Below are 19,384 nucleotides of genomic sequence, written 5' to 3' on the forward strand. Positions count from 1 at the left end.
ATTAAAACTTTCTACTCATAGTATACGCTGCAAGCGTCACCCTCACCGCTTTATAAGTTCATTGTGAATTTCCTGAAATACCTACACACTTTCGTATTATAATTCGGGAATTTAGTATTGTAGAGGTAGATTATGGACCAAGTTCTTTAAATCTTCGGTTCTGGTAATACAGATGTTAAAAACGGGGATAGGAAGCCTAAAGAGGGTGACTGACAAGTGAGGAGGTCATTCATTGTAAATAACTTTTGTTAAAAGAGTATAAGAAATTCGCGAAAAAACAAAAAGCTGCTCAGAAATTTCATTAAGGATCAAAGATTTGACCGGACTAGAGCAAGTTTAAAGACTGAGAAATATTTTATAAAGCCTACGTATAACTTTTTTTAAAGAGATGTAAAATGTAACTACAAAACATTCAAATAAGTATTGAATATTCATATACAATTATAAAATTTATGTTAAAAGATCACTGTGATACATTTAGATACAATACAAATCATACATTTTATTATTTGTACCTAGATTACTGACTAAGGTATTTTAACTTACCTTTGTTCTTCCCTTGTTTTAATTTAGCTCGTTACGAGCATCTCTGCGGACCCCTGGCCATAAATGTAGATTAGCTTTAACAAAACCGGGGAAAATTAAAACAATTCTGGTTTTGCTGTTTATTTGAAATAGGTATAGGTGTACGTCTACGAAACGTACATAAAGTACTCGGAATTTAGGTGAGAAAAAAGACAAGTGCTTACCTATATCTCTGAGCCAGACGTCTCAGAGATACTAACTAATTCTCGGTTCTTATTTTAGTCTGAATGGTGACATAAGACCCTCTGTCTATTTCATTATTGGGATTACAACAATCCATTCCCAATGCACACAGTAGAAAACAATACATTAAACGCGAAAATGTATGTTAAATATCTCTCTCGAATAATAACAACCAATTAATAAGCCAACTTATCAATAGGTCACGCTTGAAAATCGCTCTAACGCTTTCCGTCATTTCGAATATGAAGCGAAATATTCAACAGGCTTTTCTTTGTTTTCTACGCGCATGCGCGTCGTCTCGGAAAATTTTCAGCCAGTTCGAGCAAGCAGTCCGCATCTATGACCGCAGCAAAGAGGTCCGAACTCTTTGGCGCGAAAAGTTCTCGGGAAATCGAACTAAGTTGTGTAAACAGTTGAAACAAACAACGAGATGGATTATTCTACACAGTTCATGATGTTGGTTTTCTTTTCAAGTAGGTACCTAGAAATGGTGTTGAGTTTAAGAAAATGGTTTTATAAGTGATCTTGCCCACAGCATTTCAATTTCTTCATTATGGATAACAATCCAGATGAACGGAAAAAAACGTGACTTTTTATAAGCGTGAATATCTACATGGCAAATTTAAGTAGCCAATTACGAACTGACCAATGCTCGTCTAAGCCAATTCTCCATTGGGTCGTCAGACATACCTATAAAACTCTGAAAAAAACGTTTAGAAACGTATCGGGGCGGTGGAAACTGTATCCCTACTGAAATTCAAGCATGTAGGTAGAGATATTGTTTATTTCAACTTCTAAAGTAATTATATTAATTCTTGCCCACCTATTACATATAATTGGTAAGACTGGTAATGTGTTTCAATAGTAAACGCTCTATTTCAATACCCTAAAGACGGGTTAGGTTCATAAATGTGACTAATAGTGATAAATCAATGTAGCTTACATTGGTTTGATAAACACATGAAGGAAGGTACCTAATTCTGTCAATCCTGAAAAATCAATAGCATATTTTTTCATGAGACTAATGCAGTATTATAAAGTGAGACTATACTAGAGAGTAGAGTTTCATACATAAAAAATATGTTTTTAGTAGTTAGCATTATTAGAACCACAAAATTAAATTTCGGCGTTTGTTTTGTTAAGTTAATACTCAATGCTCTAGCAATCAGTCGGGTCAAACTCTATTGCTCGAAACCAATGTTTAGTTTCTCTGTTCAAACATCAACTGATTTGAAACTGCAATCAAGCATTGTATTGGACACGGCCTCCGCCGCGCCAACTTTGATGACCCGCCGATAACTCGATCACACAATATTCGAATGTAGTTACTATTTTATTTTAGCTAGTAAAAAATATACTTACCTTATTATAAAACGAAGACTAAAGATAGTACTGGCTTAGAACCGGTTATAAGTACTTACTCTTGAGTTTTCATACAAATCACTAGTTTAAAACCCGATTTTGAATCAAAGAATGATTGAACGTTTTATACTACGTAGTTACCTAATAATGTAGATATAATCAGTATACATATTGATTATATCTACATTATTAGGTAACTACGTAGTATTTATTCTAACTTCATATTAATAGTGATTCTTTTACGCAATTTTTTTTTCCTACGTTGGTACTTCTGTATATATACTCCCACGATATTTACCTGTTCATATTCAAAGTTATATATAGTGTACGGAAAGCCAAAAAAACATATATAACTACTTACTAACTTCTAAATCTATTTCCTTACAAGCGTGATTGTTTCGGTCTCTTCATCTTGCGATTTATCTCTAAGGCATTTTGATTTATGGTTAAAGTTTTACCAAGTTTTGCGGTCTTTTATCGCGCATCTACATACACATATCTACAGTGATATGTTACCTGTGTGACTAAAAATAATACTAAAACATATTTGTTTTTCCATAACAATGATATGTATTATTTTGTGAACCTAGAAGCGATATAGCTATGCCGCGTGGGAAAGATATAATGAAGGTTAGCCAACCCAACAGTGAAGCGGTTTGAAGCTTCGAAGGGTCCCTGGATAGTTTCCAGATCACAGCAGACATTTTGTTCAATCACAGTAGATGCCTGCTAGCTCCGGGGTCGTTGGTTGTGCTAGAAATGGCAATAGGCCCAGCTGTATATTTTCTTTTAATTTGGAACTGACATAATCATGTACTTATGTAAAGACTAAAAGACTAGTACGAAGCGCAAGTGTGTTTAGAAAGATTAGCTGCACAAAAAGTATACTATCTCGTGGGCGTTGATATTTAATTAGCAGATAAATGTATCCATACTACCCACATCTTACTTATTTTATAGATTTTCTATCAGAGAGTATCGTGTAATAGACAGTGACATCCGGTAGGTGTCCCCGGGGAACAGCCGTCTAATCTTTCTGCGATACACCTACGTTTTCTTTGTCTATTCGTATAATATCGATATCGCTTGCTTCATGAGATTTGTTCAAAAATATATGGCGCTTGCTAACAAAGCCGTGGGCAAAAGAGACCAGTGGCAGTGACTAGTACTTAGGGATTTCTAGAGAACATTCACTGAGTATTTTTATAAAAGGTTATTGAAAGTTATCATTAACCTGCAGCCAAATAATCTGCGGCATATTTTCGATGATGATAAAGAGAGCAGTTAGGTAGTAATAAGTACTCTGGTCCCGATTTCTACTAAATTTTAAAGACTTCGGGCCCGGTTAGTTGCTTCAGAATCATCATTCTGGCCTCGCCCATTGATTTCCACCTTGTCTGTTCGGAGGCGACCTGTATCCAGCGCTTACAATTCAGTTTCAGAATCGCAATACTATTATTATACGTAGTACCTACTACCTACCTAAATCGTTATTAATTTCAACGCTAAAACGTAAATTACAATGACAGCCAATGATGGTGCCCCTGACGTTTAACCAATCAGCGCGGTGCATTCATCCGTGATGTCAGTTCACAATGTGACATTCGACATGGACTATGGATAGACCTCAGATCAACTACAAATAGATTCGCAATCGCCGTGTGCACTATTCTCTTTCTCACTCAAACCATAGATGTTGCCGACAAAAAAATAAAACCTAAATATGGGGAAATTTAACTTATCATAATAACAAAAACAAAACTTGAGTATATCGTCGGTTGATAGGAAAAAGACACTAAGGCTGATTTTCAATATTCAGATAAATGTTATCTGTGTAATACACAGGCTTTCGCTTTCGGTTTTGGTCTCATACAAAATCGTTAACCCGGCTCAAGGGGCATCAGAGTCACATTCTCTGATGCACACTTGAGTAAATCTTCTCCGGCGCGTCCACGCCGCGGGGGTGGGCATTGAGTGTTCTAGTAGATTCGGGACAGTTCAATGGCCGAGTTCGGAGAAGGACCCAGTGCTGCGGGGAATAACGTGGTCCCCTACCTAGGGTTACAGGTGAAGACCTTAACGGCGGTGAAGGCGTAGATCTAGTAGATTGGTTCGGCGACATCGGCGGAGGAGGCAAGCTCAGCTGTGGAGTGTTATATATCAGCCTGGTGCTAGGCAGCAGTAGGACCAGTACGATGTTAAGGCCGGCGACGGGCTCAGCATTGAAACTTATCGGCGGAGCTAGGACAGCGGTACGGCGGTAAGCTGCGATGACGGAAGGCAACGGGATACCACCGTCATAATTTTTCCCTAGTTGATCAGCTCTGATCACAAATCATGGATAGTACAAACACTGCCACGGCCCTGAGTCTCCGGCGTCCCTTAAATGGGACAAGGGTGCGAAGAATCTCCGGAGGGTACGATAAACAAAATCATACGACCAGGCTAGGAACATGGAACGTGAGAAGCCTTAAACAGCATGGGAAACTACATAATGTCATCAAGGAAATGAGACGCTTGGACATCGGAGTTTTGGGTATAAGTGATACTAAATGGCCAGGGAAAGACCGGTACACAACCACAGAGGGCGAAGTGCTGTACTACTCTGGTAAGGATAACGCATCTACTGAACCTTACGGGGTGGCAGTCCTGCTTTCAAAAGAAACTGCTAAGTCTGTTCGCAGTTTTATACCGCATTCCAATAGAAGTATGCTTGTGTGTCTCGAAGCCAAACCACAGAACATAAACATAATTCAAGTGTATGCCCCGACAGCTGAGCGGCCACAGGAAGAGCTGGATGAATTCTATGCGGAAGTAAGGACACTTTTACAATACACGAAAAAACATGACATTAACATAATAATGGGGGATCTTAACGCAAAGGTGGGTTCAGGGGAGGTACCTGGAGTGATCGGAGCGTATGGACTTGGGGTAAGAAATGAGCGCGGGGAACAGCTCATTGAGTTCTGCCAAGAGCACGACCTCGTAGTCACGAATACCCTGTTCAAACATCACCCAAGGACACTCTATACATGGACATCACCGATGCACACACCAGATCACATAGTTCGTAACCAGATAGACTATATAGCGATAAATAGTCGATATAAAAACTCGATTAAAAGTGCTCAAACCTATCCTGGTGCTGATATCAACTCTGACCATAATCCGGTTGTTGTCAAAATGTCGTGTAATTTAAAACAACTTAAAAAGACGAAAGTTATCTGTCGCCCGGACATCCGTAGCATAAGAGATCCGGATAAAAGAGTGAAAGTCTCCAATGCTATAAACCGCTGGGCCAGTAATAATATAAATACTACAGCATCTGTGGAGGAAGTGAATGTTGGTCTGATACAAACTATCGCCGATATTAATAAAACTATTTTGGGTCCGACACAGAACAATAAACGGCAACAATGGATGGAAGATGAAATCTTAGACCTCATGGAAAAACGCCGGCTGTATAAACAATCAGATTTAAGTAGGTACAAGACTCTGAACAAATTAATAAGGAGGAAAATTCGTACAGCTCGGTCTAAATTCTATGAGAACAAATGTGAAAGGTTGGAAGAACTCAGCATCAAACACGATAGCTTTAACCTTCACAAAGAGATTAAAGAGATGGCTGGTTTGCGGAAAAGGACTAATCCAAATACGTTGGTGGATAGTAGTGGCAATCTTCTGATAGACAAAGAGAGCAAGAAATCCACATGGAAACTCTACGTTGAAAACATGTTTGCCGATGTTACTAGAGGAAACGCAACGACACAATGCGAAGATACTGGACCCCCAATATTGAGAGCAGAGGTATTAAAAGCCCTGAAAAGGGCGAAGACCGGTAAATCTCCGGGGCCAGATCAAATCCATGTGGAGATTCTACAATTAATAGAGGAGCACCTTGTCGATGCAGTTACCAACTTCTTCAACTGTATTTATGAAACTGGGGCCATGCCAAAGGATTGGTTAGTGTCAACGTTTGTTACTCTCCCGAAGAAACCAACAGCTAAGAAATGCACAGAATACCGCACAATCAGTCTAATGAGTCAGGTACTGAAACTCTTCCTCTCAATTATTCATGAGCGGATTAGCGTCAAGTGCGATGCAGAAATATCTGAGAGTCAGTTTGGATTCAGATCTGGACTAGGAACCAGAGAAGCTCTGTTCTCGTTGAATGTACTTGTCCAGAAATGTAGAGACCTGCAGAACGACGTCATCATATGTTTTGTTGACTACGAAAAAGCCTTTGACCGTGTTAAACACGAGGTACTGATGCGTCGTTTGCAGGAAATCGGAATTGATAGCAGGGACATGAGGATAATACAGAACCTATACTGGAACCAAACCAGCACTGTGAGAGTGGACGGTGACGAAACCGATCTTATAGCGATATGTCGTGGAGTGAGACAGGGATGCATTCTGTCCCCGCTCCTGTTTAATCTGTACTCAGAAGCTGTCATCTGCGAAGCACTGGAAGAGAAAGAGTTGGGTGTCAAAATCAATGGGCAAGTAATAAACAACTTGAGATACGCCGATGACACCGCTCTTATAGCATCCTCACCAGAAGATCTTCAGAGGATAGTTGATAGTGTTTATGAGTGCAGTCAAAAAGCGGGGCTATCAATGAACCTGACTAAAACGAAGGTTATGGTGGTTTCTAGAAGAGAACACTTCAACCCAACAATCTCGATAGCAGGAACTAATTTGGAGAGAGTGACTAAGTACAAGTACCTAGGCACATGGGTGACTGAAGCATGGGAATCTGAACCTGAGATAAAGACCCGAATTGAAATCGCTCGTGCGTCCTTTACCAAAATGAAAAAGGTGCTCTGTAACAAGGACGTAAATATTCATCTCCGAATTAGACTGCTTCAATGCTACATCTGGCCAGTAGTTATGTACGGTTGCGAAGCCTGGACCCTAAAGGAGACAGCCTGCAAAAAACTGGACGCCTTTGAAATGTGGTGTTTCCGAAGAATGCTGAGGATAAGTTGGGTCCATAAAGTGACGAACGAAGAAGTTCTGCGACGCGTCGGAAGATCCCGAGAACTCACCTTGACCATAAAACAGAAGAAGACAAGCTATCTAGGACATGTGCTCAGACACGATCGATACCGACTTCTTCAGGTCATTATGATGGGCAAGGTAGAGGGAAAAAGACGTGTGGGCAGAAGGAGAAAATCGTGGCTCCGCAATATAAGAGAATGGACGGGAGTGGCCAGCGTGGAACAGCTGATGCGCTTGGCGAAGAATAGAGAGGAGTATGCAGAGCTGACCGCCAACCTCCAGTAGTGGAGAGGCACCAGAAGAAGAAGAAGAAGAATATACACAAACTGAGTGGATTGTATAATTCATTGTCTTCGTCCAATTGAAACAATCCTCTTCAAAATGTGCCGAACACAATTTTTGTATGTTTCCTTGGTTCCCAATTTGTGCGACCGGTAATGTCTATCCATTTTCTTGATATTTTTTTTTCTGTCGGAAACCTATGAAAGAGATAAATGGATGAGCATGAGCATTATAATCGTGGGCCAAATATGTGATGGGGTTTTTTTTTAAAGGAAACACGTATTTCGTATCAATACAATAAACTTTATATTATACAGAAGAAATCACACATGGAAGAAAAAAAAAAGAAACGAACGTTTCCTCACAATGAGAGGCACCTCATTTGAAAGAGGAGAATGACTTCTACAAAATACAATCTTCACAAAAACCGAATTCGTGCGCCCCATTTGTAAACCCAACCCGAGTCCGTTACAATTTCTAGTATTTTCTTTGCATACCTACTATAATATTTGTGGGTAAAATAAATTTTCAATAACTTGCAACACCATGTGATTTGTTATGATATGGTACCTCGTAATTTTTACTTAAAACTGATACTAAAAGACCTTACAGTATTAAAATTAGTATCGTTTTATATTAAAATCGAGCCAATAGATAGTACTATGATGAATGTAAGCTTGTTAAACTTGATAGTATCTACTTACATGTGAAAATATATCTCATCCATCATTCCATCGTGTTTTCGTTCAATATGCTCTATACAACCGAACAAAATCCACCCACCCATGTCACACACTCGTTAAGTGATGATAATAGTCTAATAAACTTAATAAACACCCACAAATCACTAGCAAATCAAAAATAAATAGCATTTAGAAAATTTTGTTGTAATTGTCAGCCTTTGTTTGGCACAGATTTTTCATTTGTTTCATTGTTTGGCACAGAGAACTGACGTAAACAGGCGCCACAGCAAAAAGGACAAAAACATTTACAGCTTAACGTTTCTTTCTTACGCTTAATGTAGCTAAGCGTCTCTTTTTCGCAATGTCAGAACTGTCACGATTATACCCCTGTGGGATAGACTATCCAAATTGTACGAATAGATTTGATATGTTTTATAGAGGATTCAGGCCATTGATATTTTAATCCAAAACAGAATCTCTGACAGAAACAAAAACAAAATCTGACGACTAAATTTGACTTTAGATTTTTTCACAATGATCCGAAGAGGAAAATTGTTGGTAATAATCTATTCACCTATACTATTCATAATTTGTTAGTCGTATACCTCGAAATCAAAAAATCCTTGTAGCTTTTCACCTATTCGCATTTCGCCGCGATATCAAAATTTCTGAATGGATTTTTATTCTTGTAGCATAATTTTTGATCGCTACTGACAATTGTCTGAAAAAATCATAGTAGATTTACTTTCCTGCCTGCCTTCACTGTAGTCGCTTTTCACCTTGATATTTATTAGTTTGTAATGCATTATTAGATACACATCGTGATATTTCTATTACACTACAACAATATGCGACCCAAATAAGATGCGACATAAAATACTTACTTGCTATTCAAAATATATGCAGCTTAATAAATAAGCTATTGATAATATATGCTACATAAAAATTTGCTACTGTTGTAAAAATCTGTTAAAAATATATGCTAGTAACAAAATATACTACCGATATTATACGCTACAACAAAAAACGCTATCAAGGTGAAATGCGAATAGGTGAAAAGCTACAAGGATTTTTTGATTTCGAGGTATACGACTAACAAATACTATTCATTATTAAACTAAAGGATTTTGATATTGAATTGCATTTTTATAATTAAATACATCTTTAGGATAATATAAGTACTTACCTATCTGATGTGTAGACTACCCGGTACTCAAAAAAAATGTTAAATTGCGCAGTAAAACAACAGACAGGTACAAAACGATGTTTTTGTCCCGCAACTAGGTAGGTATACTGTATAATGCTCTACAAAACCAGGTTATTAAAATTCAGCATTCACTACACGGGCGGTGCAAGATAGTCTAAAAAAACAAAAACATAACTAACTTTCCTCACAGGCACGTAAACAAACTCATACAAATAAACACGATTCATTATCGCACTTCGCGGGGGCACAGCGCTGGCGGTGAACAGTGTATGTAGGAATAAAATGAATAAATGAATGAAGAGTTAAGGTCACATCACCATCACACAGAAACGTAACGTGGTCCGTTTACGTTACGTTTATGTGTGATGGTTATGCCTTTTACCTCGCTATCAACCAGGCGTTCGCGAGCTCGTGAGCTCCTGGTGTGTATAATCTGTGCAGTGACCTTTACAATGAACACTTGATGTATCCTACATGTCCGGCACATCCTGGGCAGTCAGCAACTGACAACTAATCTGACTGCCTAATCCTTTCACCACGGTGACAAACGCTACTCCAGCTTTATCACCGACAAGTTAAGAAGAAGAATCTGACTTAAAAATACGGATGGATTTCTCTAGCTATCTGTCTGTGTAGATTGTTTACTTTTTCACTGATTCGCCACAAAATTCAGGCAAAATTTCGCGATATCTGTAGGTAGACTACCAATTTCATGGCATCTCACTCTAAGTCACAACATAAAGACACTCCATGTTGCATTTCAACTTTCTACGTGACGATATTTACACTGTGGCTTTATTCACACTTGGGTATATTATGTACCTACCTAGCTACCGACACATAACTTGGAAAATAATAACCTCCAATTCCCTGAAAGCCTCTGTCCAACTGGTAAGCAACGCTCATACAAATATATCCACACCAATACCATGCATTATTCATAGCCTGTTTGTGAAAGAAAATTGTAAGTTGTTTCTGAATAACATTTATGATAAACAAAAGTACCTCCCTACCGCCATGTGTTTGGAAAGAGAGTGTTTGGTATCACAAAGCTTTGAGTAAACAAGTTCAAATTAATGTAACTATTATAGTCGATGTTACTAAGTAGAAAGTGGTCAGGATTTATTGTTTTTTTTCTGTCTCTACATTGGGAAGAAAGTATACAAAATGTATAAGTATAGGTCTTACATTATAATTATAATATAGGTACTTACTTTTTAGAGTTTATTTGATAAGTGAAATGAAATGCATACACAATTTTAATAACCGTGTTATTAAAAATTCACACAGAGCTTCAAATCTTTATTGGTGGACGTGTTAGCTCGACTGAATGTACTACTCACAGTACCGTAGGAGACACATCTCACCAGCCTTAGCCCGTATTTCAACACGCTTCCGTTGAATATCCGCTCTTACGTCGGAGAATTCAAGAACTGGTGCAAATAGGATCTACGTACCTATGCCCAACCATGCTGTAGCCAGGGGGTCACTCTATATGACGAAAAACTAAGTTTAGAAGCGCTGCTACGCGAGCCTCGACTCTATCTACTTGTATTAAACGTGCCGATTGCACGACAGCTCTCGTTCGTTTGGTTTTCGTCAGTATAGAGTAACCCTCCAGTTACCCACTAATGCCCGTTTATCTGCATAACTCTCCGGCACGTCTCGGGTAAAGAGCCTTGTTTATGGCGCGAGAGACGCCAGATCTCTTCCATTCCCAACTGCAAATGTTACGCAGCCTTTCTTTATTATACCTTCCTTTATCAATGATACTCCAAGGCCGAAGGAATGCCTGTATTTTGAAAATGTTTATTGACTAGCTTTTATACGTGAGCTTCGTTTTGCTACACTCTTGTTGTGGTACTTACTTACAAATCTCGAATATTATGGAGTGTTCAGTAAATGAAAATAAAAATGTGAGATGCGGTACGCTGCAGACTCCAGACATGTATTAAATTACGGTTGAAAACTTGCCTAAGTACATACCAAATGAATGTTTACAGGTTTTAATAATTCAGGTTTCAATAAGAATTCTGCAATAGTTGTTGATATAGCCGAAAGTGAGACATTCAGCTATTCACATCTTAATAAGTTTTGTTCTGCGACTTTTGAAATTTCGGCTTTTACCCTACTTTAACATCCTGTACACGGAATATTTTAAATGAGGAAGGAAGAAAATTTAAAATTTTGAACACATGTTCAGCAGATTATTAATTATAGTAATTCCTGAAACTCAGTGATTGTCAAAAATATATTTCAATATTACACACTCATTTATATTGAATTTAATTTCCTCTTCATGAAGCAGCGGACGCTTCCTGAAATAAAATTTGATTCGATTTTGTAATAATGGGCAGATCATTACACAGTAGTATGTTTGATATTATAATCATCCCTGTAGTTTAAAATATGTATTTCAGACGACTTATTTAGATTTTTAGTATACATAATTACAAAAAAAAAACACACACTCACGCCTTGTACTAATGTTGCGGGGTAGGCAGAGGTGCATTGCAGCACCCACTTTTCGCCAGAGTGTTCTGTTAGTCCCAATGTAATAGGGGGCGGGCCTATTGCCATTTAACGGGCACATCCAAGACCCGAGAACAAATATCTGTGTTTAAACAAATATCTGCCCCAGCCGGGAATCGAACCCGGGACCTTCGGCTCAGTAGTCAGGGTCACTAACCACTACGCCATTCGGTCGTCTTTTCATCGACACCATTTCAAAATTTTATACAGTTAAAATTCAAAAACCATTAAGAGACATTATGGCTCTAATATTCACAAAAAAATGTTTTCGATTTTTCTATTGAAATATTTAAGAGAAAAATATAAAATTCTAAATTCTCATTCGTGACGTCACGATGTAGCATGCTTTTACTTCTACAAACATGAACAAAAAAAAACATATCAAAACACTGTTTCTGTTTGTGTGCAATAAAGTGTATTTTATCTTTATCTTATATTATGTCACTTTGACACTGACAATGACGGAAGTTCGTCATTGGTCCTTGTTCATGTCAACAACCTATTTTTTTTTCAGGTTAGGCAGGCAACGAAAATATATTAATTTAGAGCCTCGACATGACGTCACTTAAGATAGAAAAATTTTGAAAAATGAAATTAAAAAAATATTGAAACATAAAAATATTAAGAAATAAAAAAATACGGGTCATCTAAATTTGTGATATCTCCTCTAAAATAAAATAAAATCGGTCAGCATTTTATTTGAAATGTTGTCAATTGTGATAACTAGGTACTCGGTTCTTGAGCGGTAAATTCTATCACACGTCAAGCGCTGCAAGAGCAAGAGAAGTTACGGCGATTGTAGTCAGATTATCTCGTGCTTTTCTATAAATTGTAAATGCTCATCCATGTGTTTGGTTATGTGTGTCAGAATTGTCTTGTAACCCTCTTTTCGTGCAACCCCAAAATCTAAACCTCATTCGTTCCAATATAATAGTCTTTATTCCTAACTAAAATTCACCTCTTCCAGAATGCGTAGCCGTGAACATAAAGAGGCTGGAGGTCCCCGGCCAGGTGGAGGCGGGCACGGGGGCCATCGTGCTGGACTGCGAGTACAGCCTGGGAGAGGTCTCCAGCAACAGCGGGCTGGTCGTCAAGTGGTTCTTCAACCAGCGCAACCTGGTCTACCAGTGGATCCCGCCGCTGCGCCCGCAGGTCATCGGCATACTGAAGGGGAAGGTGGATAAGGATTTTAAGATTTCTGGTAAGCGGAATTTGTTAAAGTAATTATGAATGGGTTTTCGATGGTATGGATAGATAAGGATCGATGTTTCGTGATTCATACCGGGATTTTGTTCCACAACATGATCTCACGCCTTTTTTTTTACTGGTTTTAGTTATGTATTGTTAGTTAGCAGTTGAGGACAGACTGAAATAAGTCAGACAAATATGCTTCGTCAAGTTTTCGCCTTTAATAGATGTTGATAGGCCCTTGCAAGCTATGGAAGCTGCACTGCGTTATTTTTAGTGTTAGTCAATTGGTTTATTATTAAAGTTTTAATAATAAGCGAGCTTATATCGGTGTATTTTCTTTTTAAAAAAGACAAAGAGATACTTACAAAGTATACAGGGTGATTGGAAATTCGATGTATTCCTTCAAATGGGTTATAGACGAAAGCATTTCCAGTCTCGATTGAACCCCATAATGCATTATCCGAAACTCAACCATTTCTGAGTTATTTAAGTTAATAATTTGTATGTAAGTAAATAATTAGTTCACTTGTCCTCGCCGGGCCGTCTTATAAAACAGTCAAGTAAACAATAAAGTGTGATTTACTGTTCTTATGCAAATACAAGTTATACGGCGAAATTATATTCACTACCGCAATGAGTACAAAAATAAATGCTAATGTCTAATAATAAAGCAACCCTCGACGACGGTCTAACGACCCTCGATGCAGAGCGGGGAATTATGCAAGCTGAGTACAGGTCCTCGGAGTATGAATAATATAGGAGAGCGACACACCGCCCGCCGCCGCCGCCGGTCGCTGTCGCGTCGCGGCAAGACGGCTGACACTGCTAATGACGACGTCGTCTGATTGGACTCTCCAATTCCTAATTACGAAACACGTTACGCGTTCCACAATTCCAGCGAGGCATCTATTACTCGCGTACTTCGCCCAGACGCTGAATGTAACAAAAAGCTGCACATACATCGTTGTTTTCGTAACACTATCGCCTCTGTATTCCTGCATTGTTTTCTCCCATATATCTGCGATAAAGGCGTGTAGCTCAGTGTGCTTCGGTTTTAAACATCTGTTGGGAGCCGCCCCGGCGCCGCGCGGACGTGACTCCTGCTTTACTTATTATCAGGATATCGTAAGAGAAGCCATTTCTAAACGTTGCCGTGCTACGAAATCCCCCCCCCCCCCCCCCCCGCTGAACGCCTGATAGGTTTCCGCTCAGAAATGTGCAACGGAAGTTGGTAAATAAGGGTCGAATCAGTAAAACCGAGCCATTTCTTCAGTTTTCCTGTAATAAACAAACCATTTGTATGCGTAGACACTACAAAATAATAACAGAACATTATTATATTAAATGTATGTGTACGTGCCTTCCCAAATCCCATTGAAATTAATCATTCAGGAATACTAAATGCAAACATAAAAATTCAGTCTGAATTGGATTCAATAAATCACTATTTCGATTGTTTTTATTCAGTATCTAGTTTTATGTAACTATTGAGCGCAATTCGGTTGTTTTTAATTTTGTACCTGCGTGTCGGCCGGCTCGGTAATTTACGGGATTACGTGTGCATTCGCACATTACACAGGAAAAATGGGGATATTATTTATGAAATCTATCGATGGATAATAATTGAGATTACCTCGCTGGGCCGACGCACTGAGCCGAATGAAATAAATAATTCCTCTGAGGCACTACCGGGCCCACTGCGTACACACACATACATCACATTATTATGTTTCCTTCGATCATAATATATTATCTTTTGGCCATTGATTGTAGGAGATGTTTGTTCACATACAATCGTCCATCTTACATTCTACGGGGAAAGTTTTTTGCATAATTTATTACACTTAGGGGTAAGAAATAGCAAAGCTTCCTTGAGCTTATTATTTTTGTAGGGGTGGAATTTTTCACTATGATAAACATGAAAAACAAAACTACCTATATTTACAATTTATCATTTCCGTAGGCGTAGCCATTATAGAATGTAACTGCGAGGTGAATAAAAGTTATTGCCTGATGGCAAGCAGTTATACTACCTACAGTTACTGGGAAAAAGAACAAGAAAAGTTATTTTACCTACCTATAGATATAGCGCTTAACCACTTCCCTTATATCAATAGCGGTTAAAGAAACTTTAATTCAAACTTACTGTTTTGTAATTCTAGAAAAGTGTTCCCAGATGGTATTCGCCGCCCTACCATCTCGGGAAGGAGCGCTTCTATTAAAATGTAAAGCGATCGACTTTACAGACGCTAGCACGTATCGTAATGTCTAATTCAGTTGAAAGAACATCATGAGATGTAAAAGCGGATGAAAGGAGATAAGGTGGGCGATGAAAGAGCGTATAGACTAGACGCAGGAGCTTTTTCTTTTTTTTATCAAACTCACCATCAATGTGTGTATCCTGTTTGAAAGAACCGAGTAATTCGATTAAATTATTAAAGAGATAAGCTTTTAAATTTCAAATTAATCAACTTGACTTTGTTACTATGTGCAATGCCATTTAAAATAATCCTGTTGTTTACACGCCGGCGAAGCATTCAAAAACAACAAAGTTTGCAACAAAAATAAGTGGAATACTGTCCTTATCCGGTATGTATCAAAGAGGAAAAATATTAAACTGGACAATGAAAAATAATAGTAAAAGTTTGTAGCAGCGAATGGTCACAAAGAACTATGCACAGCAGGGTGCCTTCGAAAGGTCTCTGCTGTCCAGTAAAGGGCATTCTTGAGCTCATTGAGGTATAATTATGACAATGTGACAGAGGTGGAAGAAAGGTAACCTCCTCGAATGGCTTATAACATGTACCTTATGATGATGATGATAATTCTATCAGGTTCGTTCACGACTGTTACGGCTGGGGAGCGCGTCGATCGTGTTTTTATACATCTAGCGTCTGCCGCTTATCCGGTTGGCTAATCCTATCACCAAAGTGACCCACCTAGTCTAGTACCAATGTTTGCCACTGAAGGCCTAAGAAGAAGTAGCAGCACTACTTCTTAGGCCGTAGGTATTCAATTGAACATTGGTATTGGGTCACTGTGGTGACAGGATATTGATGTCTATTCTGAAGGAATACATTGAAATTTTAGAGCTCTCAAACTATAAATTTTGCCAGCGCAAAATTAGATTTACCCATACATAGATACAGAGTCTAAATTTTTAATAAAGAATTTAAGGCTTTGGCAGCTCTAAAATTAGAATTCGTGCCTTCAAAATCATTAGCTAATCTATTAGCGTCACCGGCAATCAGTAAATAAACTAAATGTGTCATTTTTTTTCCAGAGGACCCCCTCCAGGCGTACCGCGCGGTGCGCATCGTGCGTCCCTCCACGGACCTCAGCGGCAACTACACCTGCGCGGTGTCCACCTTCATGCACGAGGACCGGCGGACCAGACACATGCTGGTTTATAGTATGTTGCTCTCTTTTAAAGTCAAAGTCTGCTGTTGCTGTTATTCATCGTATAGATTGGTATAGATATAAAATTTTCTGATTACAAATTGTTTTTTTTTACAAACTAAGGGAGTCTTGTTTTCTTTGGATAAGAACTGTTACGATGACGGTGTTGAGGGTTGCATTTCTTATGTCAGATAAATAAGAAAGACAATTGAATTATCCTTCGTTAAAAATACAATGTGGACTAGATGATAAATAAGTTCTTGGAAAATCAGGGTTATAGTGATGTGAATAATAAATATTTTTGGTCTGGAAATTCCCATATACTTACATATATGTTTTAAAACGAAGGGAAATTTCCGAAAAAGGCAAGATTCGGAGAAATTATATTTCCAAAAATAATATTTTAACAATAAATCCTTGTAATCCGGTAGGGAGGAAAATAGTGGTTAATGCAGTCTATCATTCGTCGATTTCGTGTTCCGAAGTGAGGGTTTAAATATTAACCGGCCCAGCTTCGGAGTCCCATTAAAACCAACGTTACATATTCCACATTGCGTCTTTGGTTTTATGTTTGTTTCAACCGGATTGAACCGGATTACTAGTGAATATCTTATGGAATAATATATCGCACTTGATGGCTGAAGTTCCAACTTAATTTAGTTTCCGTATATGTTTTTATCAGAACGAGGGGATAATATGGGATTAACGATGGTTTTTAATATATTACTACTATAATAATGATTAAATTTGATCATTTCAGGTCCAGGAAAGAGTTTTCATTTTATACAAGAGAAAAAATACGTGTTCCTAGTAACGCTGAAATGTGTTGCGGAAGAATTGTACCCGAAGCCCGAAATGTCAATTATTTCGCAAGGGTAAGCACTCTAGCCGTGTGTGTATGTGAACCGTACCTAGACATATACCTACATAGGTATATTATGTGATATGATAGGTACATACCCTTCCACATCACCTGCACATGACATGACATTTGATACACAATTTATTCACGGTTTACACTATAAATTATGTGTTTACGTTATAATTGGAACGGCTGCTTTCATTCACTGAAGCACTTATTATGTATACATACATGTAGTAGTACAAGCTATTTTCAGAAGTTGGCTTTATCATTAAAAACTAACGTTTTTGTTAAAAGTTTTCGTTTTTACGCCTGTCATTTAGCATGTCAATTGATATTCATTAGGCCGTGTCCACACGACACGCGCCCGCTAAGCGCTCTGCTCGTCCACCCGCGCGTCTAGCACGCATTTTTTCATTCTTAGTATATATAATAATACAGTACCTATACCACATCAATAGATCTCAAAATTGTATTGAAGAGTCTTCTGCGTGGCGTGTGCGGGACTTAGGGTCAACCGAGACAGTTACCGCTAGGGTTGACACCCACAAGCGTCACGCAATTATAATTTAAATATTCGTTTCCAGGGAGCCTCTCAAGCAGACGGTGACGGAGGTGGTGATGAACTCGTGGGGGCTATACAGGGTGTCCGCGGCGGCGGTGGTGCACGACGACGACGTGGCGGCGCCGGCCGAGCAGTTCGTGTGCGAGCTGCGCCTGCCGCCCTCCGACCTCGTGCAGAACCGGACCACCCTGTATCATCGGGGTGAGTTTTTAGTGCACTTTCATTCATAAGGGATAGGAGGATTTGGTACCGCGTGGAATAGATATTGGGTTTCATAGACCAAAGACTGGACTAACACAGCTTCGACGGAGTCGCGTCGAAAAGAATTCGTCTTCAAAAACTTTTCGAAACAGATGGTTTTTCATTAAATAAATAAATCCAATTTATCTATTCTTTATGAGAATCTATTAAGTTGCTAAGCCATATCACCAGTTACCAATTACTAAGGAGTACCTACCTAATACCTACGTAACCATGAAAAACTAAACTCTTATTTTATATTCGTTATAAAACTGAGTATTTTATTGCAGGTCTAATGCCTACCTCACAAATTATAGGAGGAGAGCCGCTAGAAAAAGCTCAAGAGAGACATTCCAACGGTGAGTTCAACTATAATGTAATGTTTGTTGGGTAGTGTTGCCGCAAAACCGATCAAACGAACAATCGACTATTCGATCCCAGCAGCATGAACCGTATGAAATGTATCGATATTTGTGCTACCGACGGTAATAATTATGGAATAATACAATACTATTAATAACGATATTATCGATTTATCGATATTTTTATAATCACTAGCGTATCGAGGTAGTAGATACTATCGGTGGTATTGCAGTTTACCAATAGTAGTATTGCAGTTTAACAATCGATAGACTTCTAAACGATCGAGTTCCTTCAACTATTGGTAAGCTCGGGCGGCAACACTATTAGTTAGTTTATGACTATTGAAATCGTTCACACGAAGTATTATTTTATTTACAGGTGGCCAGACGGAGGAAAAGCCTTTCAGCCTTTGTATATTTATAGTTATAGTGTCAGTGTATATCTATAATAACGCGTAAATTATCTTTAGATAGCCGTAAAACAATAATAGCTCCCTTGTGAATCGCTCAGCCAAAATTACTAATATCGTTGTGAAATGTTCTTTATTCTCTGTAATGTTAATGATTGTTTTTTTACACATACTTAATTATATGACTGTAATCCTCGAAGGGATAGTCAAAGGAGACTCGCAAGCGAGCCACCCGCTTTTCGCTGTACATTGGCACTCACGTGATAGGTGATAATGATAATCGAACGCGAGCCGTATCGAGTCGTTTTTTGAATCTAGAAATTAGATGTGCAGGTTTCCTCACGATGTTTTCCTTCACTGTAAGAGTACGTGGTACTTAAATTGCTTATTTTTAAACAATTCAAAAAGAATTATTGGTCCATGGCTGGATTCGAACCCACACGGCCTCATAAATGTGAGTCTCAACTCACATTTATGAGGCCGTGTGGGTTCGAATAAAATAGGCCTCAGCCTATGT

At 38.6% G+C, this 19,384-nt stretch overlaps 1 protein-coding gene across 1 annotated transcript; it reads left to right on the forward strand.

Annotated features, from left to right (window-relative positions):
• Window positions 1–884: 884 nt before the first annotated feature.
• LOC105383256 lies at window positions 885–19,301 on the forward strand. Its single transcript, XM_038119331.2, has 7 exons — window positions 885–1,241; window positions 12,806–13,039; window positions 16,313–16,441; window positions 17,189–17,303; window positions 17,878–18,056; window positions 18,386–18,454; window positions 18,837–19,301. Exons 1-7 carry the CDS (start codon window positions 1,199–1,201, stop codon window positions 18,914–18,916), a joined length of 849 nt encoding a protein of 282 aa, XP_037975259.2. The 5' UTR covers window positions 885–1,198; the 3' UTR covers window positions 18,917–19,301.
• The last annotated feature ends 83 nt before the right edge of the window (window positions 19,302–19,384 follow it).

Source organism: Plutella xylostella, chromosome 12 (assembly GCF_932276165.1).
Source record: "Plutella xylostella chromosome 12, ilPluXylo3.1, whole genome shotgun sequence".
Lineage (NCBI taxonomy): Eukaryota > Metazoa > Arthropoda > Insecta > Lepidoptera > Plutellidae > Plutella > Plutella xylostella.